General features: G+C 43.5%; 1 protein-coding gene across 1 annotated transcript; it reads left to right on the top strand.

Moving 5' to 3' along the window:
• Positions 1–4,366: 4,366 nt before the first annotated feature.
• LOC307162338 (G2/M phase-specific E3 ubiquitin-protein ligase-like) lies at positions 4,367–7,885 on the top strand. The gene is made up of 5 exons (XM_079877586.1): positions 4,367–4,567; positions 5,124–5,302; positions 5,608–5,685; positions 6,278–7,495; positions 7,605–7,885. Exons 1-4 carry the CDS (start codon positions 4,495–4,497, stop codon positions 6,296–6,298), a joined length of 351 nt encoding a protein of 116 aa, XP_079733712.1. The 5' UTR covers positions 4,367–4,494; the 3' UTR covers positions 6,299–7,495; positions 7,605–7,885.
• Positions 7,886–18,737: the final 10,852 nt, after the last annotated feature.

Raw genomic sequence — 18,737 nt, 5'->3', positions numbered from 1 at the left:
TGTCAATTAGCTCAGATAGTTCAGTTTCAATAGCATTTGCTTTACATGTGGATTTTAGTTGATCATAAAAACTTTAAACTCTCACTTTACCCATCTAAAAGCACTGAGTAAACTGAGTTTAGCTAAGAGTCTAGTCTGATTGTTTGTTCCCAAGGTTAGGCCTACTATAAAAACATAAATGTATATTTTAGACATATTTGTTGATGATAATAATATTCCAAGTTCAACTATATATTTCAATCTATAGTCAGTGTTAACAAGTATTTAATGATATTTTAGCATATTCTCATTATTAATTTTACACTCATTCCAAACTGTTGGGATTCGGTTGATTATTATTTATTTTTTTAAGTAAGGATCATATCACTCACACTGTTACAATCAAAGGTTCTCAGATCAATGATCATTAAACCCCTTTCTTACCCATATTCTCCTGTAGGGAGGAGCTACATGATACACATTTTTATTACTCAGCTCCTGTACTATTTGAGTTACTTAGGAAGAAATGTGCAACACTGATTCACAGTCATTTTCGTCCCTTCACTGGTCAGATGTTTTTCCTGGTCTTCATCATTATTTCTCTGCTCAAAGGTCAGTTATATATATTTTTTTAATTTAATCCAATGATTATGTAAATTATGTGTGAACAACACGCATCTTAATTTAAGAAATAATCTAGCATTGTTGTTTCTTCTTTGACACAGAGAATGCTGATGCAAATACAATAAACCCACTAATCCCAGAGAAGCAAGTCACAGCAGGAGACAATGTTACCCTCTCCTGCCAATACAGTGGTATTGTTAACACCTTGCAGTGGTATCGACAATATCCAGGATCTCGACTAGAGTACCTCATATTTGCCACTGAGCTCAGTGGCCAGTCAGAGCCTGCACTTCGGCTTTCATCTGTGGCTGAGAGAGGATACAAACGTATGCATCTGAGCATCTTTTCAGCAGAAATGGAAGATTCAGCATTGTACTACTGTGCCTTGGTGCCCACAGTGGCTGTAAACACTCCAACACTGCACAAAAACCTGACATCATTATCAGCAGACCAGATATCAGATTCAAACAAACATGTGATCACTCGACCTGAATCAAGTAATAATGAGAAAAGTATGTTTCAAAATATATATTTAAATTTATATATGAAATAAAACTGAGTATCTCTGAAATTATTGACAATAGGCAATGGCAGAAGAAATGAAATAAATTTGATTAATCACAATATTTCTCAATATTCTCTGGTTCCTTTTAATGAATTAAAAACACACAATCTGTGTATTTTTGTGAATCAAAAATGTACAATCAAATTAGTCAAATTATTTGACAAATAAGTCCTTTGTAGTTAATCAAGCACATATCTGCATCTATAACTGAGAGATTAATTTAAATAAGTGTCATTAAATTCTTTATGATTTCCAACCCTGCTACTGGATGTAGAATAAAACTTCATATTTCGTAATCCTTCAAAGCTGCCAGAAGGAGGAGCTCTATGAGAGTGTGTTTTTTTTCTTCATTTCTGACTTCTGAGACTGCTGTCATTCTGAGTTAAAACAACATTATGCAGGTCTATTTTTTTTTGTTGTTCTTTTCAGCACTCGCAGGTGAGACTTGTAACCCAGGTTAAATAAAGGAGATCAAGTGTAATTTATTCACAATTTATTAACATCTAATTTCCTTAATAAAGGTTTAAAAGTGATGTGTAAAAGCGATTTAGGTAAAACTGTTGAAGTTTTAAATTATTATTAGTTGATTTGTGATTGACCAATGAGAATGCTCCGTCATCACGCGCTGTGTGTGTGTACGCGCGCGCGCTTGTGTAACGAGAAAAGAGAGAACTGAACGTAGAGAAGAGAAGACGTGAGTTGATCTCCGTGATCGAAGATAACATTATATAGTTAAGAGAAAAGTAGAAACACCCGTTAATTTGATTCATTTCATATCGTGAAGTGTATGGAGAAGCTGAGTGAATGTTATTGAGTCACATTTTACTCCGGTGAGTCAGCATAACCTTATAAATGGAAAAAGTTAATGTATAAACTTAATAACACGATGAAAAAATATTAATTTGTTCGATCAAACAATGCTTAATTCCATTTTCATGTCGCATTTCAACCGTCTGTGGGTATAGTGAACCGCGTGGGTGTTCCTCGTTCACTGACGCCATTGCTGGCCGTGCGTTATCGAAAGCCAAATGGGTCAGAATTCGCGTGCTTTTGACCGCCGTATCAATATTAAAACGCCGTCTTCATAACGCCGGCAGGCGTTAAATAAGCGCCGTCAGGCGATAAGTTAACGTCACACGCCGCCACGCGTTAAAATAACGCTGCTCGCCGATAGATGTTAAATTGACGGCAGACGCCACACAAAATGAGCTCATCTACATGGCCACTCCTCTATTGAGGTTGTGGACTCTACGGCAAGTCGGAGAGGACAATCTTTGGAAAGAGCGCTAAATGCGCCGCAGCACCGGATGTAGTCTGGCTCGTACCCGTTATCTGATAATTTACCAGAAAAAATGTCGGTAGAGACAAATAACGTTAATTTCAGAAGACGTCTAAATGCGATTAGGGATCGAATAAATAGCCAACTTGATAGTTTGCTGGAAACATCGCCACAAGGGCATGGGGAACAAAGTCTCGTAGACAGGTAGGTGAGGAACAGAGTTTATCTCCAACCCCGCTGAAACACACCTGAACCAGCTAATGTTAATGTTAGAGACAAGTTTGAGCTGAATGTAGAGGTGAATTTGAGAACTTGTACGCTAAAATTTACTCGTACAGCTCAGAGGTGAAAACCTGTCAAATTAAGCAATAAGCCCCGCGAAGCCGTGTTTTGGATTTAGAACAGCTAAGGGGCGTTATGGAGTGGAGGGGCTTATACACGGCTTCAAGGGGCTTATATTACCTTTATAAAACGGTTACTCCATAAAATATTAATTTTAATATTTATTTTAGGCTATTCATAAAATAAACACCAGCAGCAAAAAGTATAACGTTAACACATGTAACCTTATTCTGCTCTAAACAATGCCGCGCTGCCATGACGACGACTCCGGTTACCTACTTCCGGTTCGTAGCTTGAACGTTTAACATCATTGAGAGGTAAGTCATCTGCTAACGTACTGTTTACAATCAACATGATAATTCCATGAGCAACATAGCCTAATAAGCAGAGTTTGGTTATATTGAATTGATGACGGCATTGCACACTGTTGCCCAATAGATGCCATTGCCAGTCAGAGGCTTGTAGTGCAGAGAGAGAAAAGTGAGAGTCAGTTTGCAGAAGCTCTACGGAGTGCATTCCCACAGCTACAAGGAAAGGAGTTTGTGTTGTGCAGGGTTGATGCTCAGAGGCAGGTTTCTTGTTTGAGGCCTTGTCCACACGGACACGGGTATTTTTATAACCGTGACTTTTTTTACGCGGTTCGGCCGTTCGTCCACACGGAAACGCAGTATCAGGTCACTGAAACCGCACATTTTTGAAAACCCCTGCCAGGGTGAGGATTTTCAGAAACGCCGGTTGCAGTGTTGTCGTGTAGACAGTAAAACCGGGGTTTTTGCTTCTGATTCAGGCTTCTGATTGGCCAACGTGGCTTAACGATCGCCGCCTGCTGGTGTGGCATGCTCTTGACAGCGTTTGATAGCGTGTTTTTTGCATTTTCATGTAGGCGGAGATTTCTTTTAAACCGAGCATGTGTGGACGGGATTTTTTTTTAAAACGCAGGAGGAAAAACTCCGGTTATAAAAATACCCGTGTCCGTGTGGACTAGGCCTGAGTCTGGAGTCAAAAACCCCAGCAGCAATTAGTGCAAGTGGGCAACTTGGAAGATCAGCACTTTATATACAGGAAAAGGTAATCTAACATAACAACAACAATAATCAAAGTGTCGGAAATTCTCCTTTGTATATAAATTGTGTTTCCAGTATTTGATATGTTTCATTACAGTCTTCCTTTTCCTTTTCATTTGATATGTAGGCAGCATCTCATTATTTTATTACTTACATTGTTTTATGTATAAATTATAGTTAATTTAAATGAAAGCAGTTACAGTTGTTCAATTTTACAGAGTACTTCTGCACCAGTGGCCTCCTCTCCAGCAGCACCAGTGGCCTTCTCTTCACTCAGTCCAGTTGCAGATATATATATCTCAGACGAAGATGAGGATGAGTAAGTGATTTTATATTGTTGTTAAATGTATTTATAGTTACAACAAAAGATGAAGTAACATTTTGTTTTATTTCTTGTTTTCAGTGTTGACCTCAAAGCGTTATTAACTACAATGCTAAGCAAAGTGGATTTTACATTTACACCTGCTTCCAACCAAATCAATACCACAAGATGCAACATCCTAGAAAGTGGTATTAGAGCTTTTCGACGTCAACGATTTAACCCTGAGGCAAAATTGGACGTTGTGTTTAGAGACGCTGATGGAATTGGCGAGGGGGCGGCTGACGAGGGTGGTCCTTCTCGAGAATTTTTAACTTTGCTGATGAGGGAAATTCACACATGCGAAATATTTGATGGAGAAGACTGGAATAAAACGCTTGCCTGCAATTCCAAAGGTACCGGTAACCTAATGTTTAATGTTTATTTTTTGTGTTTTACATTAAACATAGTGGAAAAAGTGTTTACCTCATTGATTATTTTCCTGTAATTCTGCACATTTTTACACAGAGTTATTAAGTCTTTAAAGGGATAGTTCATCCAAAAATGTCAATTCTATCATCATTTACTCACCCTCAAGTTGTTCCAAACCTGTATGAGTTTCTTTGTTCTGCTGAACACAAAGGAAGATATTTGGAATAATGTTTGTATACCAAACAGATCTCGGTCCCCATTGACTACCATAGTATATATTTTTCCTACTATGGTAGTCAATGGGGACCGAGATCTGTTTGGTTACAAACATTATTCCAAATATCTTCCTTTGTGTTCAGCAGAACAAAGAAACTCATACAGGTTTGGAACAACTTGAGGGTGAGTAAATGATGATAGAATTGACATTTTTGGATGAACTATCCCTTTAAACAAAACCTGTTTAAGTTAACACCTAGTTAAGTTAACACTTTATAAGCACCATTTACAGACATAATAATGCTTCTCACATTTGCATTACAGCATTGTACAATGGAATGTACAAGCTAGTTGGACAAAGGATAGCCGTATGCCTGGTACATGGTGGCGTGGAGCCACATTTTTTTTCACAAAGACTGCTCTGTCAGGTGTGCAACCTTCAGCCCCCAGTACCAGACCTTCAACAGATTGTAGACTATGACTTCAGAGAAAAGATGATCAAGGTATGTATTAGGCGACAGTTGTAATATCTTAGAATGCATGAATTGCTAACCTTAACTTTAAAGGGAGCGGATGGCAGTGTGAGAGAACCTCTGGTATATTGAGTCAAAGTGCACTCTTCGTTTGTTTTATGATGTTCCCTTAGGTGCAATTATAGCATTACTATAGTTTTTTGGACACAAAAACTTTTACATTTTAGTGATTTATGACCTGTTCCCGACCTGTTTCTCATCCTCTGATTCAAACAGTCTGTTTTGGGGTGTTTCCCCTTTAAGAGTTCAGTGTTAATGCCCACTGCTATCAGCAGGAGTTTGCAGAATTCGTGACTTCAACTGATGAAGAGCCTCAAAAAAACGATGCGTTTTTCCATGGGATGCAGCCAACTGTAAGTCCCATGCTGTGTTCATGCAGAACAGTTCCAATAACATACAGTGCACAATTTGCACATTATTTAGTTTTTGCCATATAATTATAATTATAAGTATTTATATGATAATATAATATTGCCATTAACTAATTTTACTGTTCTTTAACCTTAAATTATTTCAGGGAAAATAATAATTATTATTCTTTCTTTTTTTTTTTTTTTTTTTTTTTTTGCAATTTTTATCAGTTAACATTTCCCTTTGTTTCTCTTGAAATTAATTTCAGACACGCTGGCACTGTAATAATCATTATATTCTGGAATAGGTGCAATATATTTAGCCAGAAGGTGGAGCTCTAGGAAACCTTCTAGTCACAGTTCTATTGTTTAAAAACAGAGCAGACATGTTGAGTCACTTATACTTAGGAGGGAACTGTAAGTCTTGACTCTCAAAGTCAATTGTCTCTTATTAGTGCAGATGTTGCTCCTGGTATTAATTATATGTTCTCTTCGTATTGGTGAGTTATTTATAATTACTGTAGAAGTGTTTTTTCTCTTTTTCCTGTTGACAATCTGAATTAGTCCATAATAATATATATTTTTCTTTTTACAGGGAATGCTGCTGCAGACGTGATAACACCATTAATCACAGATATGAAGGTTTTGGAAGGAAAAGATGTTACACTGATCTGCAACTACAATGGAAGAGTTACAAATTTGCAGTGGTACCGTCAGTATCCCGGATCCAAACCTGAGAACCTCATTTTGTTCATTGAAACCATCCCCAAATCAGAGCCCTCTCTCCGTCTGTCCGCTGTAGCTGATAAAGACGTCAAACAAATGAATCTGACTATCTCTTCTACAGAAGTCAAAGACTCTGCCATGTACTATTGTGCCCTGGAGCCCACAGTGACAGGAAACACAACTGCACCCTACAAAAACTCAATCAGAAATTATATTCAAAATAGAAATTCATGATGCTCAATTTAAAAAGAGTTTGTAAACAATATAATACGCTCTATAGTATTGCTTTTCACTGAGAACTACCATTTTAGCAAATGTTAGTGCACCTTTTACTTGTTAATTATTGGTCATTTAAGGCCACTTTTATGAGACAAAACACAATATAATTTACAATTCGCTAAGTTAACCAGTACACCGTATGAACTCACATGCTAGAAAAACATTTCTTTAAGCAAAACCTAGAACTAATCAAGAGGTCTCTGACATCAGCTTGTAAACAAATACAGTAGATTCTAAGAATGAAATGAATTAGTATTAAGTATACAAAAATTTATAAAAACAAAATAAATAAAACAAAAGTTTCTTAGGTCTTTAGACAGGACAACATTCTGCAGACGAGACTTTGCTTAACTGACTATCATAACTTTGTTACTTGATTTCTTTGCACAGTAAACATAAATTGTGCAATCAGTCAGATCTCTCTGGACAGTGAAAGTCCTTATATTTAGGGAAAAGGTGTTATATACTTTTTGAAAAAGTCAGTTTGTTCAAATAATAATTTTCAGTGCATAATTTAATATGCCAAAAAAGTATTCAATAAGATCTTGTTGTTTAAGATACATCCCATATGAAATGATGAGATATTGTAGCAAAAGTGATCTCACCTGCATTCTTCCAGAAGGTGGAGCTCTAAGAACCAATTGTAGTTCAGTCTCAGTTCAGATTAAAAACAGAGCAGACAAACTTACATTGAGTCACTTTTATAAACTGTTACTGTAAGGAAACTGTAAGTCTTGGATCGCAAAATCATTGTCTCTTGTTGTGCAGATGTTGCTCCTGGTTTTCATTATATTTTATCTTCTAAAAGGTGAGTTATTCATAACATTTACTGCAGGAATGATTTCCCCCTGTTTATACTGTTCACAATTTAAATTTGTCCATTAGAAATTATTAATTTTTGTTTGTTTATTAAACAGGGAATGCTGCTGCAGACGTGATAAAACCATTCTACACAGATATGCAGGTTTTGGAAGGAAAAGACGTTACACTGATCTGCAACTACACTGAAAGTGTTCGAAATTTGCAGTGGTACCGTCAGTATCCCGGATCCAAACCTGAGCACCTTATTTTGTTCTTTGAAACCAGCCCAAAATCAGACTCCTCTCTCCGTCTGTTTGCTGTAGCTGATAAAGACGTCAAACAAATGAATCTGACTATCTCTTCTACAGAAGTCAAAGACTCTGCCATGTACTATTGTGCCCTGGAGCCCACAGTGACAGGAAACACAACTGCACCCTACAAAAACTCAATCAGAAATTATATTTATATAATTATATCTACCAAAAACACTCAATATACATGTGCACAGCTTCAATGTTTTAGTTACATCCAACAAAAATCAATGGGAAACTTAACCATTGGTTTACCATTCTCCAGTCTCTCTGTAGTTTTTTATTACATCAGATATAGGCTACACCAGAAAGCCCTAGTTTAGCATGAGTTCTGCCAGAAGGTGGAGCTATCATTTCTGTAATTAACAGAGTGCACAGATATAAACTGAGTCAGTTAGGAGGAAACTGCAAGTCTTGACTCTTAAAGGCCTTTTTTCTCTTGATGATGCTGCTTCTGGTCCTCATGATATTTTCTCTTTTTAATGATGAGTGATGAATAAGAATCATTTCCAAAGGACTTCTTTTTTCTCTGCTGTTTAAATGTGTCAGTAAACCAACTGATTACATAAACTTACTTAGTCATGAATTGTAATGTTTGCTTCTTGTTTTTTTTAAACAGAGAATGCTAATGCAGATGTGATAACCTCATTATCCATGGAGCAGCATGTTTTAGCAAAAGAAGATGTTACACTGTCCTGCAACTACAGTGGCAATATTCGCAGTTTGCAGTGGTACCGTTAGTATCCCGCATCTAAAGTTTCTCATTTTTTACAGTGAGAACACTGGTCATTCAGAGCCCAAGCTTCGTCTGTATGCAATGGCCAATAAAGGAATCAAGCGTATGAATCTGAGAATATCCTCTACACATGTAGATGATTCTGCTGTCAGAAACTGGAAGTAACAGCAACATAACAAATCAATTAGCAAATGTCTCAAACATTTATACGCTGTTCTTATCAAGAGGTAGTCTCATAATGATGATTAGTATTTCAGATATTCAGGACCAATTTTAAATGGTTTCAAAATCTATGTTCCAGTTGTGCCCACACATAATATCAAATCACTCTTTGACACAACATTAAAAAAATATGAAATTAACAAGAAGAAATTAAATGAAAGTTTAAAAAAATAACGTAAGAGAGCTTGGAATTATAAAACATTCTGTCCAAAGATCTTAGAAACATGTGCTACTTAACACAGTATATTCCACATATAGTTCTTAATTGTAATTCACAAGAAAAATATTTAGTTTATTTCTGTGAAACCATTAAACATGATTTTGTGAACAGCCATTCTGTTGTGAAGTTTTATTACGCTGGACTATAGCTTATTCATTTGCTGTCTTTACTTGTATGAATGATTTGACTGCACTGACACTATTTGATGAGAAGAGAACGTCTCGGTTACAGATGTAACCCTCGTTCCCTGAGTAGGGAACGGAGACGTTACGTCGGATGACGACGAATGGGGTTTCGCTTAGAAATCCTATCATCTTCGAGTATATAAAACGAGCCAATGGCAATGAAATGCCATGGGTCTGCGGAATTTGCATAGCATAACTCCGCCCCACCCTGGGGGTATATAAGGAAGTGCGCTGGCAACATGCAGATGTGTCTTCGCTGAGGAGCCGAGACTGAACTCAGGCGTTCCAGCGGTACAGCGGAAGTGGCAGGGAGACGTAACGTCTCCGTTCCCTACTCAGGGAACGAGGGTTACATCCGTAACCGAGACGTTCCCTTTCGTTGTCACTCCGAGTTACGTCGGATGACGACGAATGGGGTTCCCAGTGTAATCACGCCACCTCTCGACTGTCTTCCAGTGCCCTGCGTAAGTCTGAGCTCCCTGTCGTGAGACTAGCACGGACGAAGGAGTCCTACTTAACACAGGAATACCAAGGTACACTGGGAAGCATATCCAGTGGAAATATGCAATCATGCCCAACCCGAAGGGGGGGACTTGGAATACACATATGACCCCGAAAGGCTGCATACGGAATAACACTGGGGTGTCCAGCCGCAGGTGGAATATTTCAACCCCAGGGATGGCAAGGTGGCTTGCCAAGGGAAAGACACATGCTCAAAGAGGCTTACAGTGGAATACACATGTGGGGGTCGCCCGGAGGGGAACCATGCACATGGATGCACCTAGCCAAGCGCGAAAGCTGCCGGTGGCATAACTCTGGCGTTGACGTCGTCAGTGCTGGAGGAGACTCAGGGCTTATCAGGCTCACCTGAGGAGAATATCGCACGTATCCCGTCCGTGGAGAGGAATGGCGAGCAAGCGAAGACACCTGAGCAGAATCTCTTACCGTCTAGTTGAAGCGAGTACATGAGAAGAAACTGGCTCCACTCGGAGATTATAGAATCTCGCAAATGTGTTAGGTGTCGCCCAGCCTGCAGCTCTGCAGATGTATGTTAGCGAGGCGCCATGCGCTAGAGCCCAAGAGGATGCCACACTCCGGGTGGAGTGGGCCGTCACACCAAGGGGGCATGGTCGACCTTGCTGCTGGTATGCCAAAGCAATGGCGTCCACTATCCAGTGAGACAACCTCTGCTTGGAGAGAGCCTTTCCCTTCAGCTTCCCACCATGACAGACAAAGAGCTGGTCTGAGGTCCTGAAACACTGCGTTCTGTTTACGTAAGCACGGAGGGCGCGTACTGGACAGAGCAGTGCCAAGGCTGGGTCTGCCTCCTCCAAAGGCAGCGCTTGCAGGTTCACCACCTGGTCTCGAAAGGGTGTGGTGGGAACCTTGGGCACATATCCAGGCCGGGGTCTCGGGATCACGTTAGAGTTAGCCGGCCCGAATTCCAGGCACGCTTCGTCAACCGAAAATGCCTGCAGGTCCCCTAACCTCTTGATGGAGGCCAATGCAACCAGGAGCGCTGTCTTCATTGACAGGAACTTAAGCTCCACTGATTGCAGAGGCTCAAAGGGAGCACTCTGCAGGGCAGTTAAAACCACTGAGAGGTCCCAAGAGGGTACGAGGGGAGGACGAGGAGGATTCAGTCTCCTGGCTCCCCTCAGGAACCTGACGATCAGGTCGTGCTTTCCTAAGGACTTACCATCAACTGCGTCGTGATGTGCGGCAATGGCGGCAACATACACTTTCAGGGTGGAGGGAGACAGCCTTCGCTTCAACCCTTCTTGCAGGAAGGAAAGCACAACACTGATGGGGCATTTTGTGGGTTCTAGATTTTTAGAAGAACACCAGTTGACGAAGAGGTTCCACTTCAACGCATAGGCATGTCTCGTGGACAATGCTCTAGCAGAAGTGATGGTAGCCACCACCGCTGGTGGTAGGGTACTCAAGCCTGCCTCATCCCGTCCAGGAGCCACACGTGGAGGTTCCAAAGATCGGGACGAGGGTGCCATAAGGTGCCCCGTCCCTGAGAAAGCAGGTCCTTCCTCAGAGGAATTGGCCAGGGAGGTGCTGTCGCGAGGAGTACTAGTTCTGAGAACCAGGTGCGGTTGGGCCAATACGGGGCAACCAAAATTACCTGCTCCTCGTCCTCCCTGATCTTGCGCAAGGTCTGCGCAAGAAGGCTCACTGGGGGAAACGCATACTTGCGGAGGCCCCGCGGCCAGCTGTGCGCCAGTGCATCCGTGCCGAGCGTACCCTCGGTCAGGGAATAATACAGGTCGCAGTGGGACGAGTCGTGGGAGGCAAACAGGTCTACCTGTGCGTCCCCGAACTGATCCCAAATCAGCTGAACCGTCTGGGGATGGAGTCGCCAATCTCCAGCGAGAGGCCGAAGCCGAGACAGCTTGTCGGCCGCCTGGTTCAGGTCTCCCGGGATATAAATGGCACGAAGCGACCTCAGATGCTTCTGACTCCATATGAGGAGGTGGCGGGCGAGTTGTGACATACGGCGGGAGCGCAGACCACCTTGACGGTTGATGTACGCTACAGTCGCGGTATTGTCCGATCGGACCAGTACGTGTTGACCCCTGAGCAACGCATGGAAGCGGTGCAGGGCAAGACGTACAGCCAACAACTCGAGGCAATTGACATGCCAAAGGCGCTGGGGTCCTGTCCAGGAGCCCGCGGCAGCATGTCCATTGCACATGGCGCCCCAGCCCGTGGTGGAGGCATCTGTTGACACAACAACATGCCTGGACACTCGTTCCAAGGGCACTCCGGCCCGAAGAAAACTGAGGTTCGACCACGGGGTGAAGGTCTGACGGCAGGTTGGAGTCACTGGAACTCGGAGCGTGCCGTGGTGCCATGCCCACCTCGGGACTCGATCGCGAAGCCAAAGCTGAAGTGGTCTCATATGAAGCAACCCGAGCGGCGTGACAGCCGCTGCGGATGCCATATGCCCCAGGAGCCTCTGAAATAGTTTCAGTGGGACCACACTCTTGCCCTCGAACTGACGAAGGCAAGTCAGCAGTTATTGCGCGCGCTCGCTCGTAAGCTGCGCGCACATGGCGACCGAGTCGATCTCCATACCGAGAAAAGAGATTCTCTGCACGGGGCAGAGTTTGCTCTTCTCCCAGTTGACCCGAAGGCCCAGACGAGCTAGGTGCCGGAGCACAAGGTCCCTGTGTTCGCAAACCTGGTCTCGAGAGTGAGCTAGGATCAGCCAGTCGTCAAGATAGTTCAGGATGCGAACCCCATGTTCCCGAAGGGGAACAAGGGCTGCCTCGATGACCTTCGTAAAGACGCGAGGAGACAGGGCTAGCCCGAAAGGGAGAACCGCGTACTGGTATGCCTGCCCCTCGAAAGCAAACCGTAGAAACGCTCTGTGTCGAGGAAGAATGGAGACATGAAAGTAGGCGTCCTTCAGGTCGATCGCTGCAAACCAATCCTGCGGCCGTATGCACTCGAAAATGCGCTTGGCCGTGAGCATCTTGAACGGCATCCTGTGAAGGGGGCGGTTCAAGACGCGCAAGTCGAGGATTGGCCGTAACCCACCGGATTTCTTCGGTACAATGAAGTAAGGGCTGTAAAAGCCGGACCTCATTTCGGCTGGAGGGACGGTCTCGATCGCACCCTTCGCCAGTAAGGTAGCGACCTCCGCTCTCATAACCGGGGCATTGCCACCGACCATAGTGAAGCGGACTCCCCTGAAGCGGGGAGGAGACCGCGCGAACTGAATCGCGTAGCCGAGCCTGATGGTCCTCGCGACCCAGCGGGACAGCCTGGGAAGCTCTAACCAGGCTTCCAGGAACTGTACCAGCGGGGTCATACGGACCACAGACGTACCCTCGATGGTGCAGCGAGGCGGAATGACCGGCCCAGGCGTGGGTGGCATAGCGGCACGTTGCGGGGGCATGGTCATTAGCCGCGTCCTGCCAGAGGAGGCCAGGGGAGGACCAGCGTCCCACTGGGGCGTGCTCTGGCAGGGAACTGGCGACAGAGGGGGACGAGAGTGGCGAGGCTCGAGAGTGGCGAGGCTCGTGAGCGGCGCGCACTGTCATCCGGACACTCTGTGTGCTCAGAGATGAGGGAGTGAGTTCTTTCTTTGACCACAAAAGGGTGCTGCCCGTCGTGGGAAGAGCAGCGGGGTGGGAAAAACCAAGGATTCTCCCCCGGCCCTCCACCGGGGGAAGGAGCGGCCCTGCTACCGGCTCCTGGGAAGAACTCAACGCCATCTCTGAGCAGCCCGTCTCAGGAGCGCCGCTTGGCCTGGCGTTTAGCGGGGCACGGGGCGGGAGAGGGCTGTGGCGCCTTCCTACGGCGTCCTCCACGATGCGACCCGGATGGAGGCTGCTGCTGGGGCCGTGCGGGAGGGGCAGGAGCCGTAGAAGGGTGCCCTCGGCGGCGAGCAGACTGAGGCACCTGTGCCGACAGCTGGGTGGAGGCAGCAGCTGGCCGTCGGGGCAGGACGTGTCTGAGAGCCTCAGTCTGCTTCTGGGCGGTCGGGAACTGCTGGGCAAAGTCCTCAACCGCTCCGCCGAAGAGGCCAGCCTGGGATATGGGAGTGTCGAGGAACCGGGTCCGCTCGGCCTCACGCATATCGGCCAGGTTGAGCCACAGATGTCTCTCCTGGACCACGCAAGTGGACATCACCTGACCCAGGGAGCGTGCAGTCACCTTCGTCGCTCGGAGAGCAAGGTCGGTGGCGGCACGCAGCTCATCAAAGAGCGCTGGGTCAGTCCTCCCCTCGTGCATGTCACGCAACATCTGGGCCTGGTAGACCTGGAGTGTCGCCATGGCATGCAGTGAGGAGGCCGCCAGCCCCGCAGCTCTATAGGCCTTCGCCACAAGCGTGGAAGAGAACCTACAGGCTTTGGAGGGGTGCTTTGGGTCACCACGGGAAGAAGCACTCTGAGGACACAGTTGCATCGCAACAGAGCGTTCAACCTGGGGAACCCCAGTGTACCCTTTGGCGGCCGCCTGATCGAGAGGCGGCAGGGCGGAGGAGGTCGCCGAGCGATCACGAGAAGACAATGGTGCCTTCCAGGACCTCGTGACCTCCTCATGCACATCTGGGAAGAAAGGCATTGGGGACGCACGCTGACGAGGATCAGCGGCGGCACCCAAAAACCAATCGTCCAGCCGCGAGCGCACCGGACCAGGTGGCGGGGACCACTCAAGCCCAATGGCCGCGGCTGCCCGGGAAAGCATGGCAGTCATCTCGGGATCAGACTCGGGCAATGCTGGCACACCCGAAGGTGGCAGCACAGCCGAATCCTCACTTCCCAAGGACTCTCGCCCACCCTGTGCTGCAGCGATCGACATTGAATCTTCCTCTGGAGCGCCAAATGAGATCCGCGGCAAGTCCGAGGACTGTACCGCGGGCTCATTTGAACCACTCGCGGGTTGCACGGCACTAGAGGACGGTGTGGAGCATGGAATAGTCGGCGCTTTGTCCCACACCGTAACCCTCAGGTCACGCTGGCCGCCAGCCGAAGTACTAGCTCTCGCGGAGCCCGTAGATCGGGGTGCGGATGAGGGGACTCTACCATGAAGGTCATTGAGTCTCGACCGTAACCGTGCGATGGGCATGTTCCCGCAATGGGAACATGACTCATCCACAAACGCTGCCTTAGCAAGCTCTAAGCCCAGACACACAAGACAGCGATTGTGCCCATCAGAGTCAGAAACAAATAGACCGCAACCAGAAGTGCACGGGCGAGGCATCTTTAAAAAGACGTGCCGCGTGCAAGCTCTTTTAGAAAGGAGATTTCTCCACAAATGCTGAAGCGACCAGGGAGAGAACACACAAACACTGGCAAATCACTGCACAGATAAGCAGGGAATGTGCACTCGCTGGAACTCGCTGTCACACCAACACTTGGAGAGAGGCTCGTCTCGAAGAGAAATGAAGAGATGAATCTCAGGATTGGCTGTGGAGTGAAGTACATCAACTTGGCTCCGAAGCGAAAACATATCTGCATGTTGCCAGCACACTTCCTTATATACCACCAGGGTGGGGCGGAGTTACGCTACGCAAATTCCACAGAGCCATGGCATTTCATTACCATTGGCTTGTTTTATATACTCGAAGATGATAGGATTTCTAAGCGAAACCCCATTCGTCGTCATCCGACGTAACTCGGAGTGACAACGAAAGGGAACTGAACTGAGCTGGACCATGACATCACTGTTTCACGCAGAGCTGCTTTATAGCCGAACTGAACTAATTTAATACATGATGATCTTATGAACAGCAGAATAATGACACTTTTCTTTTTCAAGCTGCTTTAAAGCCGAACTGAACTCTGCTTGCATCATTCAATCATTATTTTCCTGTTGATCACTGCAATCTGTTTTGTATAAACCGAAATAAAAAAATAAAGATGATTTTACTTGATTTGATGGTAAAATGAAAAGTAGTATGTGTGGGAGGAGCTCAAAGGTTTGTAAACTTCAGAAGAAATCAAAAAGACAACAGTGACAGACCAACCTTCATACAGATACTGATAGAAGTCTGAACTCGAACTACAGAAACATGATACACATCTTGTCTGTTTTCATTTTTATCCTCAGTTACTGTAAGTACTATTAATCATACACATTTTAGACTGTATTCCAGAACATCACTAAAATAAATAAATCAAGTTTTAATAAATCAGTTTTCTTTTTCTTTTTTAAAATCTATTCTAAATTGAATCCATTATTTCTTCATTCTTTAATGTTTTTGCAGGTGAAGCGAATGGGAATGTCATCAGACCAAACCAACCATCTGTACAGTAGTTTTAACTGAAGGAAGCAGCGTCACTCTGTCCTGTACATATGATGTATCAGCTTACAGTCTCCACTGGTACTGGCAGAAGCCTGGATCAAGACCAGAGTTTCTGATAAACCATTAGAATTCATGATAAACTTGTGGATCTGGAGATCTCCTCTGCTGCTGTATCTGACTCTGCAGTGTATACTGTGCTCTGGAGCCCACAGTGACAGGAAAATCATCTACACTAACAGGTTTCTTGTATATTGTATAGTCATATTTCAAAGAGGGAGGAGCTTCTTTCCATGCAGTGTCTAAGTCTTTTCCCCTCTCTACTTTCCTCTGCTGTGTAGTGTTGCCTTATTCTGAGAACTACTGTATTACAAAAATGTTAGCACCATATTTCTCGTTAATTACTGGTCACTTAATACAAGTTATATTCAAATACTTTTTGAAATAGTCGTTCAAATGATCATGTTCAATCTTCTATATTCCATTAGGCCAAAAATGCTTATTTGTTGTTTAAGATGCATGCCATATGAAATGATGAGATATTGTAGCAAAAGTGATCTCACCTGCATTCTTCCAGAAGGTGGAGCTCTAAGAACCAATTGTAGTTCAGTCTCAGTTCAGATTAAAAACAGAGCAGACAGACTTACATTGAGTCACTTTATACTCTAGGAGGAAACTGTAAGTCTTGACTCTCAAAGTCATTGTCTTTTATTGTGCTGATGTTGCTCCTTGTATTCATTATATTTTCTCTTATAAAAGGTGAGTGATTTATAACAATTACTGTGGGAATGTTTTCCCTCTTTTATACTGTTAACAATTTAAATTTCTCCACTAGAAATTATAAATTTTAGTTTGAGTGTTTGTTTGTTTGTTTATTTTAAACAGAGAATGCTGCTGCAGACGTGATAACACCATTAATCACAGATAAGCAGGTTTTGGAAGGAAAAGATGTTACACTGATCTGCAACTACACTGGCAGTGTTCAGAATTTGCAGTGGTACCGTCAGTATCCCGGATCCAAACCTGAGAACCTCATTGTGTTCATTGAAACCATCCCCAAATCAGACTCCTCTCTCCGTCTGTCCGCTGTTGCTGATAAAGTCGTCAAACAAATGAATCTGACTATCTCTTCTACAGAAGTCAAAGACTCTGCCATGTACTATTGTGCCCTGCAGCCCACAGTGACAGGAAACACAACTGCACCCTACAAAAACTCAATCAGAAATTATGTTCAAAATAGAAATTCATGATGCTCAATTTAAAAAGAGTTTGTAAACAATATAATATGCTCTATAGTATTGCTTTTCACTGAGAACTTAGCAAATGTTAGTGCACCTTTTACTTGTTAATTATTGGTCATTTAAGGCCACTTTTATGAGACAAAACACACTATAATTTAAAATATGTTAAGTTAACCAGTACACCTTATTTACTCACATGCTAGAAAAAAATTCTTTAAGCAAAACCTAGAACTAATCAAGAGGTCTCTGACATCAGCTTAAACAAATAGGTTCTAATAATGGAAATGAATTAGTATTAAGTATACAAAAATTAATTAAAACAAAAGTTTATTAGGTCTATAGGACAACATTCTGCAGACGAGACTTTGCTTAACTGACTATCATAACTTTGTTACTTGATTTCTTTGCACAGTAAACATAAATTGTGCAATCAGTCAGATCTCTCTGGACAGTGAAAGTCCTTATATTTAGGAAAAAGGTGTTATATACTTTTTGAAAATGTCAGTTTGTTCAAATACTCATTTTCAGTGCATAATTTAATATGCCAAAAAATCTTCAATAAGATCTTGTTGTTTAAGATGCATGCCATATGAAATGATGAGATATTGTAGCAAAAGTGATCTCACCTGCATTCTTCCAGAAGGTGGAGCTCTAAGAACCAATTGTAGTTCAGTCTCAGTTCATATTAAAAACAGAGCAGACAGACTTACATTGAGTCACTTTATGCTAGGAGGAAACTGTAAGTCTCGACTCTCAAAGTCATTGTCTTTTATTAGTGCAGATGTTGCTCCTGGTATTAATTATATTTTCTCTTCTAAAAGGTGAGTGATTCATAACAATTACTGCGGGAATGATTTCACCCTTTTTATACTGTTGACAATTAAAATTTGTCCATTAGAAATGATTAATTTTTGTTTGTTTATTTATTTTAAACAGAGAATGCTGCTGCAGACGTTATAACACCATACTTCACAGATAAGCAGGTTTTGGAAGGAAAAGATGTTACACTGATCTGCAACTACACTGGCAATGTTCGAAATTTGCAGTGGTACCGTCAGTATCCCGGATACAAACCTGAGAACCTCATTGTGTTCATTGAAACCATCCCCAAATCAGAGCCCTCTCTCCGTCTGACCGCTGCAGCTGATAAAGACTACAAACATATGAATCTGACTATCTCTTCTACAGAAGTCAAAGACTCTGCCATGTACTATTGTGCCCTGGAGCCCACAGTGACAGGAAACACAACTGCACCCTACAAAAACTCAATCAGAAATTATATTTAAGGCAGATTGTGACGAAGGACGACCTTTTTCAGGCAGATAAAACTGGCTGCTTGAGAATCAGCCAATCAGGAGCCACTGCGCTCTGCGGCCCGCGGAAGCAGACTGCTTAAAGGGATAGTTCACTTTGAAATTAAATTTTGGTATGTTTTAGCTTACCTCAAGGGCATCCAAGATGTAGGTGTCTTTTTTTCCGCAGTAGTTTCAATTTTGATATTTTTAGGTCAAACCGTTCTTGTCTGTCAGTCATATAATGCAGGTCTATGGTCACCCCCTCAAAGAGCA

Source organism: Squalius cephalus, assembly GCF_949319135.1.
Source record: "Squalius cephalus genome assembly, chromosome: 7".
NCBI lineage: Eukaryota > Metazoa > Chordata > Actinopteri > Cypriniformes > Leuciscidae > Squalius > Squalius cephalus.
The sequence above is the reverse complement of the archived record's forward strand: the minus strand, read 5'-3'. Positions and strand labels throughout refer to the sequence as shown.

Excerpts from the sequence above, each read along its gene's own strand:
- LOC307162338 (XM_079877586.1), top strand. The coding sequence starts at position 4,495 with ATGAGGGAAATTCACACATGCGAAATATTTGATGGAGAAGACTGGAAT. Across the intron at positions 4,568-5,123 it reads GCTTGCCTGCAATTCCAAAG|CATTGTACAATGGAATGTAC; the intron begins GTACCGGTAACC and ends TTTGCATTACAG. Across the intron at positions 5,303-5,607 it reads TCAGAGAAAAGATGATCAAG|GAGTTTGCAGAATTCGTGAC; the intron begins GTATGTATTAGG and ends TGCTATCAGCAG.